General features: G+C 44.6%; 1 protein-coding gene across 4 annotated transcripts in view; it reads left to right on the top strand.

Moving 5' to 3' along the window:
* Window positions 1–2,353: 2,353 nt before the first annotated feature.
* LOC125241288 (protein sickie) overlaps window positions 2,354–19,312 on the top strand; it is a 205,504-nt gene continuing 188,545 nt past the window's right edge. For all 4 annotated transcript variants that reach the window (XM_048149685.1, XM_048149684.1, XM_048149683.1 and 1 more), the window contains exon 1: window positions 2,354–2,482. In XM_048149685.1, coding sequence (XP_048005642.1) covers window positions 2,399–2,482 — 84 coding nt within the window. In that variant the 5' untranslated portion in view covers window positions 2,354–2,398. The remainder of the gene's footprint in view (window positions 2,483–19,312) is intronic.

The following is a 19,312-nucleotide window of genomic DNA, read 5'->3' as shown; positions in this document are numbered from 1 at the left end:
AGTTAGCCGTATTGGTACTGTGTATTTCATTTCAATATAATCGTTCAATAGCGCCTACACCTTATCGTCTATGTGTAACTTCGTAATGTAGGTACATCGATCGACACGGTACAGGCCTGTAGCCAAGACTACAATCTTCTTTAACGGTTCTTGCCGTAAGATACGTTGGATCTCTCTTACCAATACGGAAGAGCGATAGAGATATAAGTACGATTCGCTACGGAACGTCAACGATCGTATTCTTGGCTACAGTCCAAGCTCCGTGCAACAATGTTGTTCTTAATAAATCCTGCAACGTAGCGTTTGAAGAAATAATGAATCACATTTAGTTATAAGCAGAGCTGGAATTAAATAAATTCAGGATCAATTAAAATTAGGTCTAACAAAACATTTTTCATAGACTAAGTATATCCATTTTTACTACGTTACGTTGTACAACCAGAATAAACATTATTAAATTGTTTATTAGCATTACAGTAATAAAGCGGCCATTTGCAGTTGCATCCTACATATTTATAATGTACTTATATGTATATAGTAATATTTAATCAAACATATTTACGGGATATATGACATGATATGACTGACTGAAACTATACCTATACATACTTACCTAAGTCTACCTGACAGTGATAGTAAAAATTATCGTATGATTGGAAAGAGTTTTCGAATTTATCGTTTATCGGTAAAGCCACCCACGCCACTTTAAGATCATAGGTTCGTCCCGTGAATCAGCAATTTATGTATCAAAATTGGATTGCAAACTCAGTAGGTTTAACACATTACTCACTCTAGTACTGAGTATTGAGAGATAATGGTCTATTTTTGATTTTCAATTATTGTCTTATGCCAATACTATTAACTGATTCCTCTACGAACTGATAATTTGTGGATAACTTTAGCTTATGCGTGATAACATTATAAACACTGTACATATTTAAAAAAAAAGGTTAATGTACTTAATATTAATTCTGAACAAATGCTAAGCTTTCTTCGGTTTAGTCCAGTCTCGCCAGTGCCGCGTGGGATGTGGCGCCGATCGCTAGAGTAAATATTCCTGGAAGAGTTTATTTCACTACACACATCCATTCATTCATGAACCGTGACACACGCTCGGAAACTTGTGCCTGGAATACACGAGACTAGTCGTTCAAGTCAGGATAGTAAGCTAGGTAGCTTGATAGTCAGCTATAGGGCTGTCTACGTGATGTCAGTAAGGCTAGTCAGCCGTAACCGTAACTACACACAATAAAGCTTAAAATAAAGCAAAAAGTCAAGTCAGGTCCATACTTATGCACGCCCTTCAATTCATACTATCCTAACTCCAACAATAGTTTCCTAGCCAATTTGCTACGTAGTTATGTATACAGGGCCCAGTTTGCTAATTAACTGGCAATATCTCGCTGTCCTACCTTACTTGCCTCGTGTATTCCAGGCATTACGTGTGTCACCCGTGTATCTATTTACCAAAGGAACGCGGCGGCTCACGCGAGGCTGGTCCGTCTGACGCATTGTGTCAACGCATCTCCAAACAGACCGGCTGAGGAAGAAAAATACGGGCGGATTATTATAATATATGAGGGCGAATCGTTTGTTGACAGTTGCTAATACTAGCCTATTAATGAAACTAAATTAGATTAAATTTAACTGGATTACTTATATGTATTAATTTGAGATAAACTTCATTAAATATTTATATGAACATAGAAGAAACTATTTGATATAGGTATAGGCAAAGGTATATGTAAAAATGGTTAAATCAACATTTGATGGACAGAAGTTATGTTAAGGTCAATGTGGAGAAGAACGGCTTATAAAATTATTGTTTAGGAAAACCGTCATATTTATAGCAAGATTCGTTTTTGTTTCAAAAAGTTAAGGAGTTGACTGACTATCATTTCGCCAGATGATGGCGGCTTGTAGTTGTTCGGCACTGTCACATTTTACTTCTAACTGCGACTTGAAAGTCAGAGGGCCCTTTAAGAGGTTCGCTTCTCTCTTCTCAGTGGTTCCCTCATATGGCTGAGGATTGTGACCAACAGTGATATCCTTCGCTTCTACTCAACCGACCATCGGTAGGCCTAGCACGTGATGACCACGAGAGTATGTCGCCGCGAGATAGATCACACGACACGTCTTCTTCTAACTGTATAAATGACATGAAGACGGGTAGTCTATCTCGCGGCGACATATTCCCGCGGTAATTATGTGCTAACCCTGTAGCAAGCCTAGTAGTGTACAGAGTCAAGAGTTAGAAGCGTCAATAGAGCTTCCACACGATCTTCTCCACATTGTATCTTATTATTATTTACCTTCAAGTGTTTAAAAAAGTGATTAACATATTTAGCAATGGAACCTAAAACTACTAGTATAAAGAGTGTGGTGGAACTGTAACAGCATGATACCCACGTGTATAAGAGCCCCCCGCTCCATCCAAGGCTCCACCGATGACGTCACCAGGCAAACGCGGTCTATTGTTCAGGTAACATGTCCCTTTCACTTTAATTTTGAATAATTAACGGCTGGAATAATTTATTACTTACTAACAAACATATTCGTAAGAACAGTCAACGCATTTGAATCATAGGTCACTGTAGAGCTTTTTCACTGTATAGAGCAGGCTCCAAGGGGATGTTCGTTTGCAAAAATAGCGCACCTCATTCTGACTTCAGATATATATTTTATAGATCCCGGACACCATATAAACACATGTTGCCAACCAGTTTTCTGGTCCCCTTTCCCGCACCCTGGCAATCAAAAATTGCATACAAAGAAAAAACAAATTTTCATCAAACCATGCCGTGTGCTCGATTTTCGAGTTAACTTTAAACCACTATTGCTTGAGAAGTTATGAATATATTTTAATCATTATTATTTTAAATAACTAACAGTAGTCTATTGTTTGCGAACCAATAGTTCGTATAGTGAAAAGTTGCATGGAGGAGCGGGGGAGCAATCAAAAATGGCGAGTTTAGATGTTTCAATATGGTTCTTAAAATTCGGTTTCTGAGTGGAATTTGATTGCGGGACAATATAATTGACAGATTAAAGTGGGAGGAGGAAAGCAGGAGTAGAAAAAATATCTAAAACAACAGTTATACACAACGTTTGGCCACGAGAGAAATATCGAAACTCGCCATCTTTGATTGCTCCCCTCGCTCCCCCATGCAACTTTTTGACTGTATTAACTATTGTTTTGTATACAATGGACTATTGTTAGTTATTTAAAATAATAAAGATTAAAATAGATTCATAACTTCTCAAGCAATAGTGGTTTAAAGTTAACTCGAAAATCGAGCATTTTAGTAAACTTTCAAAAAAATTCTTAGAGGAAGTGTAATAAATGTTATAGTATGCTATACCTATATATTCGTGAACTACTCAGTAAGCCCTTTTATTTGATACCCCACACGGCATGGTTTGATGAATTTTTTTTTTCTTTGTATGCGATTTTTGATTGCCGGGGTGCGGGGAAGGGGACCACAAAACTGGTTGGCAACATGTGTTTATATGGTTTACTTCTATGACAAATACAGAACGGTGTCAATAAGACAGGATTCTAGAGTGGCCTGGGATTCAAACCTACGTACCACCTCAAACCTACTCAATTAGTATAATACTTTTTGATAGAAAATCTAATATTTTTTGTTATTTACTTGTTATAATTGATTCAATAGCTAATAGCTCACCGATTAGTGTCTTGACAAGCCAATTCTGAGACGCAATTGAATTGTCCCCGGGTCCCTGCGCAGGCGCAGGCGCTCCTAGCGCCGCTCAACGTTTCGATAACTTAGCGAGAACTGGCGAGCTATCGTAACCAAAATTGCCCCTAATATTTCGACAAAAAAATGGCTCCTTTTTGTTCAGCAGTCTCAACACATCCATCCTGATCAAACGCGTCAGTTTATTTGAAGAATAAAAAATCTACCTCACCTGGTGTTAGGCATTTTAGAGGTGATTTGTACCTATACTTGGATTTTGCCAATATTGTGCCTCTCGCCAAACGTGCAATCGTTGACGTTTCGTGGCAAAGATCACAAGTGGCTCTCACCAATACGGTAGAGCGATAGTGCGAAAAAACTACCCTACGATAAGGTCAGACCAGCAACATGTATGAAAACATTTTTTGGTTGGGTTGACCCCAAAGAAATATTTAATTCCTCCGTATGACCTAAACATGGGATTGAGTATATGTTTTTCGGTCAGTTACATACTGTACCCATTGGTTGCCTCGAGGCGATAGCTCGGTGAGCACTGGCATCAGCAGGCCTGGAACTAGCCGGCCCGAGTCCCGCCCAGCGTTATTAAAAGCCAAGCGACCTCATTCTGCTTCCGCACTTAACGCTTTTAGGCCTACCTAGTACGAGAGTTTGGCGGAAAGCTACCTAAATTTATTTATAGTTTGTTTACTGTTATTTTAGAAATTTAGATCTTAAATGGGTCATATAATAATTATATTTCAGTAAGTGGTAATTAAATAAAGGTGTGTTCAAAATGCTCCTCTCAGCAAACATGTTCAAAATTATTACTAAATTCATAAAATATCTGCTTAAGTCATGTCTTATCAATTATCATTATTAGCCAACTGTAGCAGATAATTGAGTAATTTATAATATAAAGATACTTATCTTTCGAAATTGATCAAAAATCTGCACACAGACCTTAAACTTGCTCCAACTTGCTGCATCGCGTAGAAAAATAATGTATTTTTTTTAATTATAATATATGTAATAAAACAACATAATATATCAAGCAACAGCTGGTCTCGGATGATATCGGATTTTTTTTATTTGTATACGTATAGCTATTATAAAGTAGTAACTAGTAGGTATGTAAATAGTGGTAGGTATGTAAATTTCCCTTTTCATGATTCTTTTTCTCGTATGTGTCCATTAGGAGAGAAATATCCGTTCCGTTGTACGTCCGCGGGTGAGCTCAGCCGCACTGGCCCCGTAGCCGAATGGCATTTCTACGACGCGAAACGAAAACGAAACGCCGCGAAAGGTAGTCTGGCTCTGTCGCGCCAATCCACGCAAGAGCGATGGAGATAGATATCTACGAGCGTTTCGTTTCGTGAGGGTTTCGTGAGCGTTTGTGCATTCGGCTACGCACGCTGCACGCTGGATCTTGCCAATAACGCTGCACTGCACTATGTAGGGTAAATGCCTTCGGCGCTCGTCGCTTTGTGCATATAGTGGGCATTAACACTGCACATATGCACTTATATGCACCCTCACCCTCTCACTCGAAGCAGTCCTTATCTTGAGCTAAGTGCTGGAGAAGAAAATTAACGATTAAGGAAACGAGGAAATACTTTTGCAGTAATTTTAGTTTTCTTCATCCGAACGTGACTATACTTACTCGTATTTTTTGTTTGAACTTAAAGGTTATACTCTAACCCCCTTATTCATAAACGTAGTATAAAGTTATCAAGCCGATAAAGTTCGTTTGTCCTTTTCTGTCACACCAATACGTCGGAAAGGGACAAACGAATTTTATTGGCTTGATAACTTTAGAGTACGTTTATGAATATGGGGGTAACTATTTATTTACGAATATAACTGAATGAACGAATACGATCTAAATGGATCCACTCAATTATTCTGCTCAATTGATGTAAAAACTACTGCATTATTTGGCGAACACGCTTACCTGTATTCATTTTTGAACAGCGTTACCTAAACTTAGTTAATTTTTTAAGTCCTGTGTCTTAATATTTTTATAGATACTTAATGTACCTAATGGTTACTAACTTATTAATACCAGACTTGCCCTAAGATTGGTTAGTTCTCAGTAGCGGATATAACACATTCTACGTACAGTGAGACGGAGCGATAAATATGTCAGTCGGCAGATTTATGACAATTGAAAGCTATTCGGGACCTATTTGAATAAACTCGCTTGTGATAGTTGTCGAAAGTCGAAACCGTGACTATTGAGATGGAGTGCCTAGTTATATCTCCTAGGGCGGAAAAATGTTCCCATGTATCATAATGTCATGATTATTCTATAAGTGTTCGATTGCTCTGATAAAATCTTTGAATATTGATTTATGATAATGAGTGACAGTGTTGATGCGTACTACTTATAGGGCTATTTGAATTGTCAGGGCTTAGAGAAAAGCGTAACAATTTATAAGAAACTAGCTTTTTGCGTTACGGCTCAGCCACGACTTTGGTCTAAGCGCGTCAGCGGTGAGCGGCGGCCATACATTGGAGCGAGACACAGCGATGGGACTTTTCATTCGCACGTATGGCTGCAGCTCACCGCTGCCGCGCTTAGACCAATGTCGTGGCTGAGCCGTTAAATTCATAAATTGGGGAATGCTCCATACAAACTTCCACCCCCCATTTTAGGGAATTGGGGTGGGGGTGGGGGTTAGAAAGAGACAAAAAATAGCCTATGTCACTCTCCATCCCTTCGGCTATCTCCACTCACGTCAATTCGTAACTCCGTTTTGCCGTGAAAGACGGACAAACAAACAGACACACACACTTTCCTATTTATAATAATATATATCCTGGGTACAATGCCTCAAGGGCCTATTTTAGACATTAGCTAGCTTTTAAGTTTAGTCTTAGTTTCTTATATAATTATGTAAATATGTAAATCCGCTACCCGTCGTGGAGGGTGGCTGGCTGCTGGCTGTAGGCTGCTAGCTGCTGGCTGTAGGCTGCTTGTAGTAGGCTGCTGGCTGCTGGTTTTCCTTGGAGGCTGCTGGTTCTTCTTGTTCCGGTCGAATTCGAATGTCCCATACCGAGCGATCGTTCCTTTTATACCCCTTTTCAGAATGCGCCTACGCTTCACGGAAAGAAACATTTCAATTTATTCGCCCAATCACGACTCGGCTGAGCGCGAGGCTCCGTGCGATAGAGAGGTAAATAATTGCGCCCGATAGGCGACGGATGGCGCGTCGTGATTGGTCGAACGCGTTACGGCGCTCGATTACGTGAATTTAACGCTATCATTTTTCGTTCAAATCCTAATTACTTATAAACTAATTAGGCTATCGCTTCGAAATTACGTAACAATGCACCTGACACTAGGGTCATTCACCTCGAGTGGAATGCACCTGCGTTTGTTTACGTTTTTACACAATAGAAGAGGTGATTAGCCGTCCGGGCCATACAATAGACTGGTTTCGCGGCTCGCCTTGAGCTCCATTGTTATCGATAACGGAATATTACTATGGAAATGTAGGTTATCGTGTTACGTAAGTTCCCAGCTACGTTTTAAAACTATTTACATCTTTATATGTCTTATAGTTATCGAGTTATTGGCTTGGATTCGAGTAATCCTAAGGCAATTTTCGGGTGAAAGGAAAATGATTTCGGAACTTTAAGGAAATATTTTTAGCCAATCAGAGGAGAGTTCGGTTTTCTCGCTCTAAGCCTCTCACGTTAGTGCTTATTGGCTATTAATCGTAGTCCAATGGACAGTCTGAGTTTAGATTGAACTTTGGACTCGGTTTCCGCGACTTGGGAAGGAAGGAATATGGGAATTGCCTGCTATCGAATACATCACATATGAGTCTTATTATCATACTTAATAATCGGAATTGACAAAATTAACTTAACTAACGCAGTTCTACCCGTTTCCTACCTACGAAATAATCTTTATTGCGAATACAGTCTTAATCGAATTCTTATGCTATTTTACATATATTTCGACGCGTCGCTAACATTTTGTCCCCGCAGTCGAAGACTCCTGGTGCATGGGTTGCGACGCGATGACCGCCAGCCTGCAGCTGGGCCTGCGTAGCGTCCCGTGTCTCGTTCTGATGTCAGCGGAGCGGACCCGTCCATCGGGTCCCGGGTAGGTAGTCTCGACGACGCCTCGGAGCCACACGCTGCGTGGACCATTGGGTTCAGCGACGATGACCACATCGCCTGGTTGAAGTTGCCGCCCTCCGTCGTGGGACGACTTCCTCGGTGCCAGTAGAGGAAAGTACTCTTTGGTCCAGCGCCGCCAAAAGTGGTCGGCAAGCGCTTGGGCCATCTTCCATTGCTTCTTCTCGTTCTCGTCGTAAACGCCAATCATCGGTAGGTTAGCGTTATGAAGAAGTAGAAAGTGTGCTGGAGTCAAACTTTCTTCGGAGTCTGGATCGACGTTGACATGTGTAAGTGGTCGTCGGTTGACGATATTCTCTATCTCGGCGAGTAGAGTTTCGAAAACTTCGGGTTTCGGTGCTCGTTCGTTGAAAGTGTAGGACATCGCTATCTTAACTGTCCTTATCATTCGCTCCCACGCGCCCCCGGCCGAAGGATTGCCAGGTGGGATGAATTTCCACTCCATTCGGTTCTGAGTGGCGTAAGTTTGCAGTACAGGCAGCCATTGCCGGTACGCCTCACGTAGTTCCGTCGCCGCCGCCCTGAAGCACGTCGCGTTATCGCTGTACATCGTCCTGGGCCATCCTCTTCTCGCGGCGAATCTTCGTAGTGATAGTAGCGCGCTGTCGGTTGAAAGACTGTGCACGCTTTCAAGGTGAATAGCGCGCGTCACTAGGCACGTGTATAGACACACCCAGCGTTTTTCTCTGCGCCGTCCGATCGTGACGAACATCGGTCCCATGTAGTCTTGTGCGGTGTGAGTGAAGGGACGTTGATACGCCTGTAGTCGCTCGGGCGGGAGATCGCCTAAGGGCTGCGCTCTCGGTGTTGCTCGTCGTAGTGTGCATAGCGCGCAGTTTCGAGCTACAGACTTCACGGTCGGCCGCAGATGTAGTATCCAATATTCTTGTCGCAGTTCGTTGATTACTGCTTCGTTGTGAATGTGCGCTGATCGTCGGTGAGCTCGCAGGATGAGTAGACGGGTGAACGGCTCGCGGCCATCCAGTATTATCGGTTGTAGCGCGGTGTACAATACTGGAGCGCTGCCCAGCCTCGTCTTCATGCGTAACACGCCGTCATCGCCTAGCTCGGGTGCCAGGTCGTATAATCGCGATTTGCGATCGATGAGCCTATTCTGGCTTAAGGCTCGAAGCTCTTCGGGAAAGCTTCGTCGTTGACTGTATTGCAACCACATGTGTTCTGCCTTTCTCAAATGTCTGACTTGTAGCTGCAAGGCTTTATTCTTCGTTCTCATTTTCTCGATGAATAGCAAGACGTTCGCTGTCGCGTTCAACAGTCTGTCGTAACTGCTAAACCGTCTCACGTCTGGCAATACGCTCGAAGGGTCTGGCTTCGCTGAGATGATCGCCAGTGACGTCTCAGTTGACGGCCTCGCCTTCCTCTCAGGCAGGTCGTCTGTTCGATTCGATGTGTGACTAGGCCATGATGTCTCGGGTCCATAGAGAAAGCGCGGTCCTTCGTACCACTCGTCCTCGATGCGCACGCTCTGCGCTGGTTGGCATCTCGTCGCTCGATCTGCGGGGTTCTGAGCGGTTGGTACATACCTCCACGCGTCTCTATCTGTTTTCTCGGCGATCTCCGCAAGTCGGTGTGACACGTACGGACGATAGTTTCGCGCGTCATCGCGAACCCATCCGAGAACAACCATGGAATCTGTCCAATACGTCACCTTTGTCACAGGATAACGCTGCTCGCGTAAAATTGTCTCCGCCAGCCGCACGCCGACGACTGCTGCGGTTAATTCGAGCCTGGGAACTGTCATTACCTTTAGCGGGCAAACTCGGCTTTTCGCTATAGCTAAGCTCACTTGCGTTTCCTCCTCGTCGTTCGATACTCGCCAATAGGCCGCCGCGCTGTAGGCCTCGGTCGATGCATCACTGAAAATATGCAGTTCTCTTCTAACTGCACCGGTGGGCGTGGCGTATCGTCGGGGTATTCGCAGCGCGGACACGTCGCTCAGTGCCCTCAGCCACCGGAAAAAGTCCTCCGCTTCCTCCGCCGGCAGCCGCTCGTCCCAGTCCGTGCCCTTTGTCCACACACGTTGGAATATGATCTTAGCGCTTATCATATACTGCGCTATGAGGCCTAATGGGTCGTAAACTGACATTACGGCACTCAAAAGTTCCCTTTTAGTGGGCGATCGCTCGTACCTTTTCACGTCGTCTGGCACTCGTAGCATTTTCGTGTTGTACCCCAGCGTATCCGTCTCTGGGTCCCACGTCATTCCGAGGACGGTCTGTTGCTTTTCTCCGAGATGAGAAGGTCCCGTCGCTCGCTCCTCCGGATCGATGTTTCGCATTAACAACTCGCTGTTGCTAGCGTAGCTGCGCAGCCGAAAGCTAGCCTCCGCGTGTGCTAGTCTCACCTGTGTCGCTGTTGATATGAGTTCCCGTTCTGTCTCATATGATGCCACATAATCGTCCATGTAGTGATTATTATGGATATCGTAGACCGCGTCCGGATAGCGATCCTTGTTGTCCGTCGCATTCCTATTCCGCACCGAGTGTGCGAGAAAAGGAGAAGAGATGTTACCGAAACATACCCGGTTTAGCTGGTACGTCCACGGTGTCACGTCACGCCGCGATCCCCTCCAGATGAAGAGCTGACTATGCCGATCCTCTCTTCGCAGCTGTATTTGAAGGAACATTTCCTGTATGTCCGCGGTGACGGCGAATTCCCACTCACGGAATCGAAGTAGTATCCCCAGCAGGCTCTGTAGTAAATCCGGTCCCGCGAGGATGAAATCGTTCAATGCACATCCCTGACTTTTCGCGGCGCAATCGAATACAGCGCGATACTTTCCTTTATTTAAATTGTAGACGCTGAAATGGGGCAGAAACCACATCCGATCTGACTGCGGTGGTTCCATGATGCGCTCTGCGTACCCCTTTTCCAGAAGCTTGTGTATCTGTGCTTGATACTCGTTGGCGAAGTCAGGATCTCTCGACATGCGGGCTTCTAGATTGCGTAATCTCGCCTTCGCCATGTTGAAACTCGGTGGCAGCTTTATGTCGTCGGCAGCCCATAGTTGGCCGACTTCGTATCTCTGTCCTACCTTTTTTACTGTTCGTTCGAATGTATCGATCGCTCGCTGGTCGTCGGGTCGAATGTTGTCCTTTGCCGTTATGCCAAGCGCCTCGACTGCCCAGTGTTTCTTGACCTGCTCCACGAGATCACTGTCGTCACTGTGGCAGTGCATCACGACCTGCTCGTTATTTGGTACATACCTCGGCATTCGCCCGAAGAAAACCCATCCTAACGAGGTTTTAACTGCGCACGGCTCGTCCTCGCCGCCCTGCCTCACCTCCGTCGGGTTTATAAGATGACTGAAGTCTCCGCCTATTAACATCTGCGGCACGCCCATGCCCGTGTAGCACTCGTCGCCCAAGTCCGCCAGATGTTCGTATTCCAATAGACGCTTCTTATTTAATGACTGCGAGCGTATCCCTAGTCCGTCTACCGTTTTTAGGGATATATCGTATGTCAAGCCGCCACGAGCGGGGCTTACTTTAGCCTTGACCGTCTGTGTCACTGAGCTAAGTTTCAACCGCTGAATACCTCTTATGCATAGCGGCTCGTCTTGACCGACCGCGCCGATCTCGTCCGCGACGTCCTGGTCGATCATTGACAAGGTGGATCCATCGTCAAGGAAAGCGAAGATATGCGCCGTTCCCTTTGGACCTGATACGGTTACGGGTAGTACCTTTAGCAGCACGCTGTAGTCCGGTGTTGACGACACGTACACGCGGGCGTCGTTCTCGTCGTCCGCAGCTCGCGGCTCCGTCGTGTCCGCTGGCTCGGCCGATGACGTCACTGCTGACGATGTAGGTACTGACCTGATTTCTTGTGTTAGCACCATAGCCGTATCCTCACGCACTTCCTGCGGCGAGTCCGCATGAAGCAGTCGATGGTGTACGTGAGGACAGCCTGCAACGCCGCACGCTTTGGCCTTGCATTGTGTTTTCATATGCTTCGCGTCGATACAGCGATAGCATATACGATTTAATTTCGCCCACTCCCATCTAGCGCCCACGGATTGGGCGGCTAACTTGCGGCAGTCCGGCGTCAGGTGACCGCCACCGCAGAACAGGCACGTCGTCGAACGGAATGTTGTGGCTTGACGTGTCGCGTACGTCACTTTCTGCACCTCGTGTTGACGTCCTGTGGGAGCTCTCGGCGGGTTGTGCGTTGCGGATATTTTCACGCGAGCGCCGGCTGCGCGCGCGTGCGGCACTGATAACGGCGCCTGCGCTCGCCTCGGGGCGGCGCGGGCGTGACAGAAGGACATCTCCTGTTCGCTCTCCTCCATGAGGAAATCCGCCAACTGCAGAATCTCCGGGTCCTTGCTGTCTCGATGTTTCTTCGCGTAGTCGCACCATCTGCTTCGAAGATGCGGCGACAACCTGTCCGTAACCTCTCTGATGAGCATGGGGTTATCGGCATAGTGCCTTCGATCGATATCCATAACTGTAGATACCACGTTCATTATTTTTATCGCGAAAGTGTTGAGGTCGTTCGCGGTAGGCCCCAACTGCGGCAACTTTCGCAGGTCGTCAATCGCCTTGTCTAACAATACCTCGCTGCGTCCAAACTGCTTTTTCAGTATTCTCACGATCATATCGGGTCTGGTGGCTGTCGATAACACGTGAGACACACACGTCTTTGCGTCCCCGCGTAAAGCCATCCTGAGCCGCGCCACGTTCTCGTAGTCAGTAAACTTATACCGCTTCGATGTCTCTGCGTAGGTATTGTAGAAACTTCTCCACTCGCTGACGTCTCCGTAGAAATGCGGCAGCTCGAATATATCCTTCGGGGCTGGACGGGCCGCCATCTGCATCCTCTCGAACAGGTGCAGCATGGACTCTGCTACAGTACCTTCGGTGGCGCGCGTGTGCGCCGTGTGCGGAGTACGCGCGTCCAGCTGTGGCGACGTCGATCGCTCGCGACGCGCCGGCGGCGTCGTCGATCGCCTGCGTCGCTCCGGTGGCGATATCGATCGCCTACGCGACTCCGACGGTGGCGATATCGATCGCCGATATACCTGGCGGTCCGGTGAGAGGCCTCGAATATGCCGCTCCGCCTGCGCAGGTCGTCTCGGAGTCTCGTACTTGGGTAGAGGTTCGTCGGTTAACCTCTTACAAATGGGTTTTGACGTCGCGTCTCGCGAGTTCTCTAGCCATTCGTCTAATCGATCTTGATTCGAATTCCGCACGCTACCAGCAGATTCGTGCTCGTCTGCGCTATCCGCATTAGCGCGGATCTGCAGTTTTCTGGCGTCTAGCCGTTTACGTACCATGTCCGCTTCTAGCTGCAACTCCCTCCGGGATATCTCCGCTAGCCGTTCGCTGGCCTCGAGCTCCGCCTGAGACAGCTGCGCTTCTATCACAGTGCGACTGCTCGCATGTGATCTGACGGACTGAGCTTTAATAATTGGTTTATTTACCTCCTTGGTAGTTTCCTGCAGCGACTTTCGTTTCTCGGTAGTTCTGTCTATGACGGCAGCCTTGGGATGTCTAGCTGGGATCGGCGTGGGTCTGGAACGACGCCGTAACCGCTTGGCTAAATCCCTTCGCCATAGCAATGTCGTGTCGTAGGACGGTGACCTCGGTGTCTCTACGGTTAATCCATACCTGAGCGTGCTGTTAGCTGTCGCCGCGCCCATCGGTTGCGCGCCGGCGACGCTAAGCCCTTCCGTTACGCCAGCGGGTCCGGAGGGAGGTGAGGGAGGGCGCGCCGCGTCGGCGCCCATCGCCCTCTCAGCGCTTGCGCGTGCGGCCTCTCGTTCGCGGGCCGCCGACGCGCCTTCGTCGAGTAGTTGCTGCCTCTCCTCTTCGCTCGTCACTGACGCAGCTCGGTTGGACCTGGACCTCGTCCTTACCATCCTGTCGTCGCTCATGACAGGTACGTCGCTGTAGACCCGTAGTCCGCACGAAGATCCGGCTCGAAGGACCAGAAACTGTTGCAGACCGCGTCCGCAAAGCTTCCTATCGACGGCTCGAAGTGGAGAGAATGTGCTGGAGCTCGTGCGACTCACTCTTTCGTCCCGGGCCTGTACCTTGAGCTTCGATGTCGTCCTCAGCAATCAACCGTACCGATTATGATTTTGGAATACACTAACTAAAAAACGAATCAAATCAAATGGTTTATATTTACAAAAAATCAACGACTCTAATTTTAACGCGGTTATAAAAATACTCCTAAGCTAATATCCTAACTTGATCCTAACGAAACGCTCGGTACGGACGATACGTCGCGATGCTGTCGTTTTCTGCTGCTGCCGCTACCCGTCGTGGAGGGTGGCTGGCTGCTGGCTGTAGGCTGCTAGCTGCTGGCTGTAGGCTGCTTGTAGTAGGCTGCTGGCTGCTGGTTTTCCTTGGAGGCTGCTGGTTCTTCTTGTTCCGGTCGAATTCGAATGTCCCATACCGAGCGATCGTTCCTTTTATACCCCTTTTCAGAATGCGCCTACGCTTCACGGAAAGAAACATTTCAATTTATTCGCCCAATCACGACTCGGCTGAGCGCGAGGCTCCGTGCGATAGAGAGGTAAATAATTGCGCCCGATAGGCGACGGATGGCGCGTCGTGATTGGTCGAACGCGTTACGGCGCTCGATTACGTGAATTTAACGCTATCATTTTTCGTTCAAATCCTAATTACTTATAAACTAATTAGGCTATCGCTTCGAAATTACGTAACAATGCACCTGACACTAGGGTCATTCACCTCGAGTGGAATGCACCTGCGTTTGTTTACGTTTTTACACAATAGAAGAGGTGATTAGCCGTCCGGGCCATACAATAGACTGGTTTCGCGGCTCGCCTTGAGCTCCATTGTTATCGATAACGGAATATTACTATGGAAATGTAGGTTATCGTGTTACGTAAGTTCCCAGCTACGTTTTAAAACTATTTACATCTTTATATGTCTTATAGTTATCGAGTTATTGGCTTGGATTCGAGTAATCCTAAGGCAATTTTCGGGTGAAAGGAAAATGATTTCGGAACTTTAAGGAAATATTTTTAGCCAATCAGAGGAGAGTTCGGTTTTCTCGCTCTAAGCCTCTCACGTTAGTGCTTATTGGCTATTAATCGTAGTCCAATGGACAGTCTGAGTTTAGATTGAACTTTGGACTCGGTTTCCGCGACTTGGGAAGGAAGGAATATGGGAATTGCCTGCTATCGAATACATCACATATGAGTCTTATTATCATACTTAATAATCGGAATTGACAAAATTAACTTAACTAACGCAGTTCTACCCGTTTCCTACCTACGAAATAATCTTTATTGCGAATACAGTCTTAATCGAATTCTTATGCTATTTTACATATATTTCGACGCGTCGCTAACATAAATATAGAGCTTAAAAATATATATTAGTATGGATAAGATCATATATTTAAAGCCTGACCAGAAATACATATCGTCACTACTTTTAAAAAAACTTGTATCTTCTTCTGTCAATAAAAAGAAAATTGTAGTATGTTTTTTTTTTCTCCTTGCGTTGTCCCGGCATTTGCCACGGCTCATGGGAGCCTGGGGTCCGCTTTGACAACTAATCCCAAGATTTGGCGTAGTAAGTATGTATGGAATGCATATAGACTTACTGCGTTTTAACTTTGAGAAGCAGCGTGAGATACGAGATTTTTTCAAAGTAGTGACGATGTATGACTACGCGCCATGTTGCGGAATTTCATTCGAACTATTTTCTTCATACTAAAGTGAACTGTCACCCCATACATCAGAATAAGAGCGCCCTCCTGACAAGTCATATATTTCTGGTTAGGCTTTACATAGACTTGTATACGTCATGTTGTGACACAAGAATAATAGTGGTATGTTTTAGTTAGGCAAAGGGATAACAGAGGTCACCCGTGACGGCGTAAAACCTACTAAAGTGATGTTCCCAAACAGCTTCTTATTCGAGTTATTCGTCGCAAGAATATCTGTAGGTATACCTACTTTAGTAAAATAAATGGAAGTGTTTTTTTTTAATTTATTCATATTATAAAGAAAATTACAGAAACCTTGAGAACTTAGATGCGCCACAGAAAAGTGTAAGAAGTTTATGCGTGGTGTATTTTTTTAGTTTCGGTTGTTTCTGCTCAAAATTCATGCGTCCGTCAGTCACTACGTTAGATATTGATACAATTAATTACGTTACGTGGTGAATTTAAAAATCCTAATTGCATACTGTAAATAGCCATACAAATGTATATTGTCATAACATCTGCATGTTCATGTGTTGGCTTATAATTAGCAGCCGGTAATCGAGAAGTCGTTAGGACCCATCAAAGCGGTATTTCAAATCCATTAAGTGTGTGCGTTAAGATCAAAGATGTGAACCGTATCAGGCCAATCGGCGCTGCTCTGTGGCGAATGAAACGCTAATGTCACTGTCACACTAATAATATAATATATAAGACATAAACAAAGCATTTCGTTTCGTTGTCTTATCGCAAGCTTTTCATATTTTTTTTATCGCAAGCGGTTGTTGCCTTGCCTAGGCACTTGGGGCCCAAAGACAGTCGAATCGCTAACGCACCTTAGCGAAAGATATGCACTCTCTATTGCTCTTCCGTATTGGTACTGATACTGATACCGACAGTTGCGTATCGTTCGCCACGGAGCATGAGCGATGTTTGGGGGCCTTGGGAGCCTTGCCTATGCCTAGACAAGATGGCAATCGCTTGCGATTCGATATCGATGCTTTCTGTCTCTCTATCTTTGTACCAGATTATTGCGACAGTTACAGTTGTGTATCGCTCGCCGCGGAGCGATGGTGATTGGCCACTTGCCTACGGTTCCATCGGTCCCGAGCGCAGCGGAGAAGGCCGGTCGGCGACTGACAGTCGCGCCGCGCGCCCGCCTGTCCCCATTCTTCGGCAAATTGACTCGAATATGACTTAATCCTTTTAAGAATTCAATGCGAACATCGCTCATACTTATCACAATGCTGATGAGATTGGAAAACTTTTATGGTGCGTCCACCATCGTGATTTAAAACATATGAGACGAAGCAACGATTTCCTTCTGTTTTGTTACTAAAACCTAGGACCTAAGGACTGTATCGTTAAATATGGGGACAACTTTGAGTAGCCGTATTTATTTGCTATTATATTTTTTTCTTATAACAAGACATGGGCTTAATAAGGCACATAATAAGGTACGCATTTTGTCCTAGAAACTCGACATAAAGCATGTGGTTTAGACAGCATTGACTTAATCCTCCCGAGTACCAATTACGATTTCGGACAAATGCTACTAGAAAATTCACAAAGTGCGTACAAGACGACACAATTGCGAAAAAAAATTGTACAGTGCGAACCTCAACGACACATGATCCACAAAGCAGAATATCTAGACATAGTCTAGCCACTGTTATTTAAAAAAATAAAGTTCATGATCTGTGTATGGCGGCCATTTAGAGAATGTGGCATGGTGCTTACGCTAACTCCGACTTTGATGTCGAATTTAACTATCATACACTGTTTATATCGATCTGGTTTAGGCACTGTTCAAACACCATGAATGTCTATTAGACATTGGCCTATGCCTCATTTTTTTTATCTATTTCTCTCATCCTGCTTGTATCAAAAATTTACGGCAAACCGGAACGTTGCTCAAAAATGCGTTTTTTTTAAATTATATAAATTCACCGCATTTATTCTGCAAGTACCCAATTGAACAACCATGAAGAGGACTCTTAAAAAATATATTTTGGCAGCATATTAACCTTTGTTTGTCGCAATCGTACAAAAAGTCTTTGAGATATTCTCAAATTAAGCCAGATTAGGGGTTGTCCGAAATGTATTTGCTAGACCTTAATGAAAGTACCATAAAGTCCCTAAAATAAAAAATATATCAGACCTTCTTATATCAAATAGTACTTACCAATACCTTCAGATCATACTCTCGGACCATAATAATACAAAATTATGCACATGTCAACATTTAGACGAGGTTTGTTGTGTCCCTATAATTAACGATACAGTCCTTAATCCATTACGGTTGTTCCCGTAAGATCAATTTTTATCAAACCGGTCCTGAAGTACTTACAACGAAGAAGCTTATTGTTATATTCATAAATCAAAGTGTCTGTGACGTCTTCATTTCGAGTAGGTGCTTGGTGTAGCTTAGCTTGATATTAATAATTCATTTTCTTCTTTTCGTGTAAAGTGTATGCAACTGTTTAAACTGGGTGGATTATTTAAGAAGAAGCGTATAATATATTTAATGTGTGTGTAACCTAAAAAACTTACAGGAAAGATCTTTTACGATGTTCGTGAGTCAGGCCTCCGGGAATCTGCGGCGTGACATTGAAATAAGAGTGCATCACTCTTTGCTTTGGCGGTCGGTTATCGCTCATGCCTGGCGATTCCTGTAAATCGTTTCGGATTCGAGAAAAAATGGTTAAAGAACATTCGATTTGAATACATCGGATAGGCATAAAAGAATCAAACCATTGTGACTCATAATTTTAGAACAAAACGGGACTTAATAGCGTAAACACTTACATTTATATTTGGCCCGACGTTTCGAACATCACATTATGTTCGTGGTCACGGATAGACTGACGAGGAAATGCATCAACATCTTCTAAAGTAAAATTCATAATCCTACGGACTAAATTGACAAATGACTGACAGGTAAAATGATACCAGGAACAGCAAAATTAAAATAGGGAAGGGTATATGTCGATAACAATATATCGACAAGTTGTAAAGTACATACAACAGACAAGTTTAAATCAAGAATAAGTATATTAGTTTCAAATAAGAAGTACACATTTTGGTTTGTTCTATGTATCTTCGAGGTAGTGGATGGATGCCACGCATTTTTACCCACTAGTTTTAAAACATAAAAAGGTTTCCGAGCCTGTAGGTAAAAAATAAAATACCATGTCCGACGATAATCAACTATCTGTCACGCTATGGCAAGTATGTCATAAATATCTATATAATTTTCGAATAATATTATTGCTGCTTCGAAATAAAAAAAACCGGCCATGTGCGAGTCGGACTCGCGCACCGAGGGTTCCGTACAAATTTCGTATGAATTTCAATTTAATACCTCTACGCGTTTATGAGGAAATGGGTAGTAAGGTTAAAATTATTAAAAAAAAATATATTATGTGATGTAACTAAAAATTTATGGTTTTCGTAATTTTTCCTTTATCTATGCTATAAGACGTTGCTTCGTACCAAATTTCAAGATTCTGAGTTCACGGGAAGCACCCTTTAGGTTTTGATTCCCTTGCAAGTGTCGAAAATTTGCGGCATAAACGGCTGTATCTTTTGATTGCGTTGGCTTAGAAGTTTGATTTTTTCACAGCTTCAAGGGACAGTAGACCTGAGTAATTGATATAAATTTCAGCTTCATACCTCCACGCGTTCCTGAGAAAAAGGGTCTTGACAGACGGACGGACGGACGGACAGACGGACAACAAAGTGATCCTATAAGG

Source organism: Leguminivora glycinivorella, chromosome Z (assembly GCF_023078275.1).
Source record: "Leguminivora glycinivorella isolate SPB_JAAS2020 chromosome Z, LegGlyc_1.1, whole genome shotgun sequence".
Classification (NCBI taxonomy): Eukaryota; Metazoa; Arthropoda; class Insecta; order Lepidoptera; family Tortricidae; genus Leguminivora; species Leguminivora glycinivorella.
The sequence above is the reverse complement of the archived record's forward strand: the minus strand, read 5'-3'. Positions and strand labels throughout refer to the sequence as shown.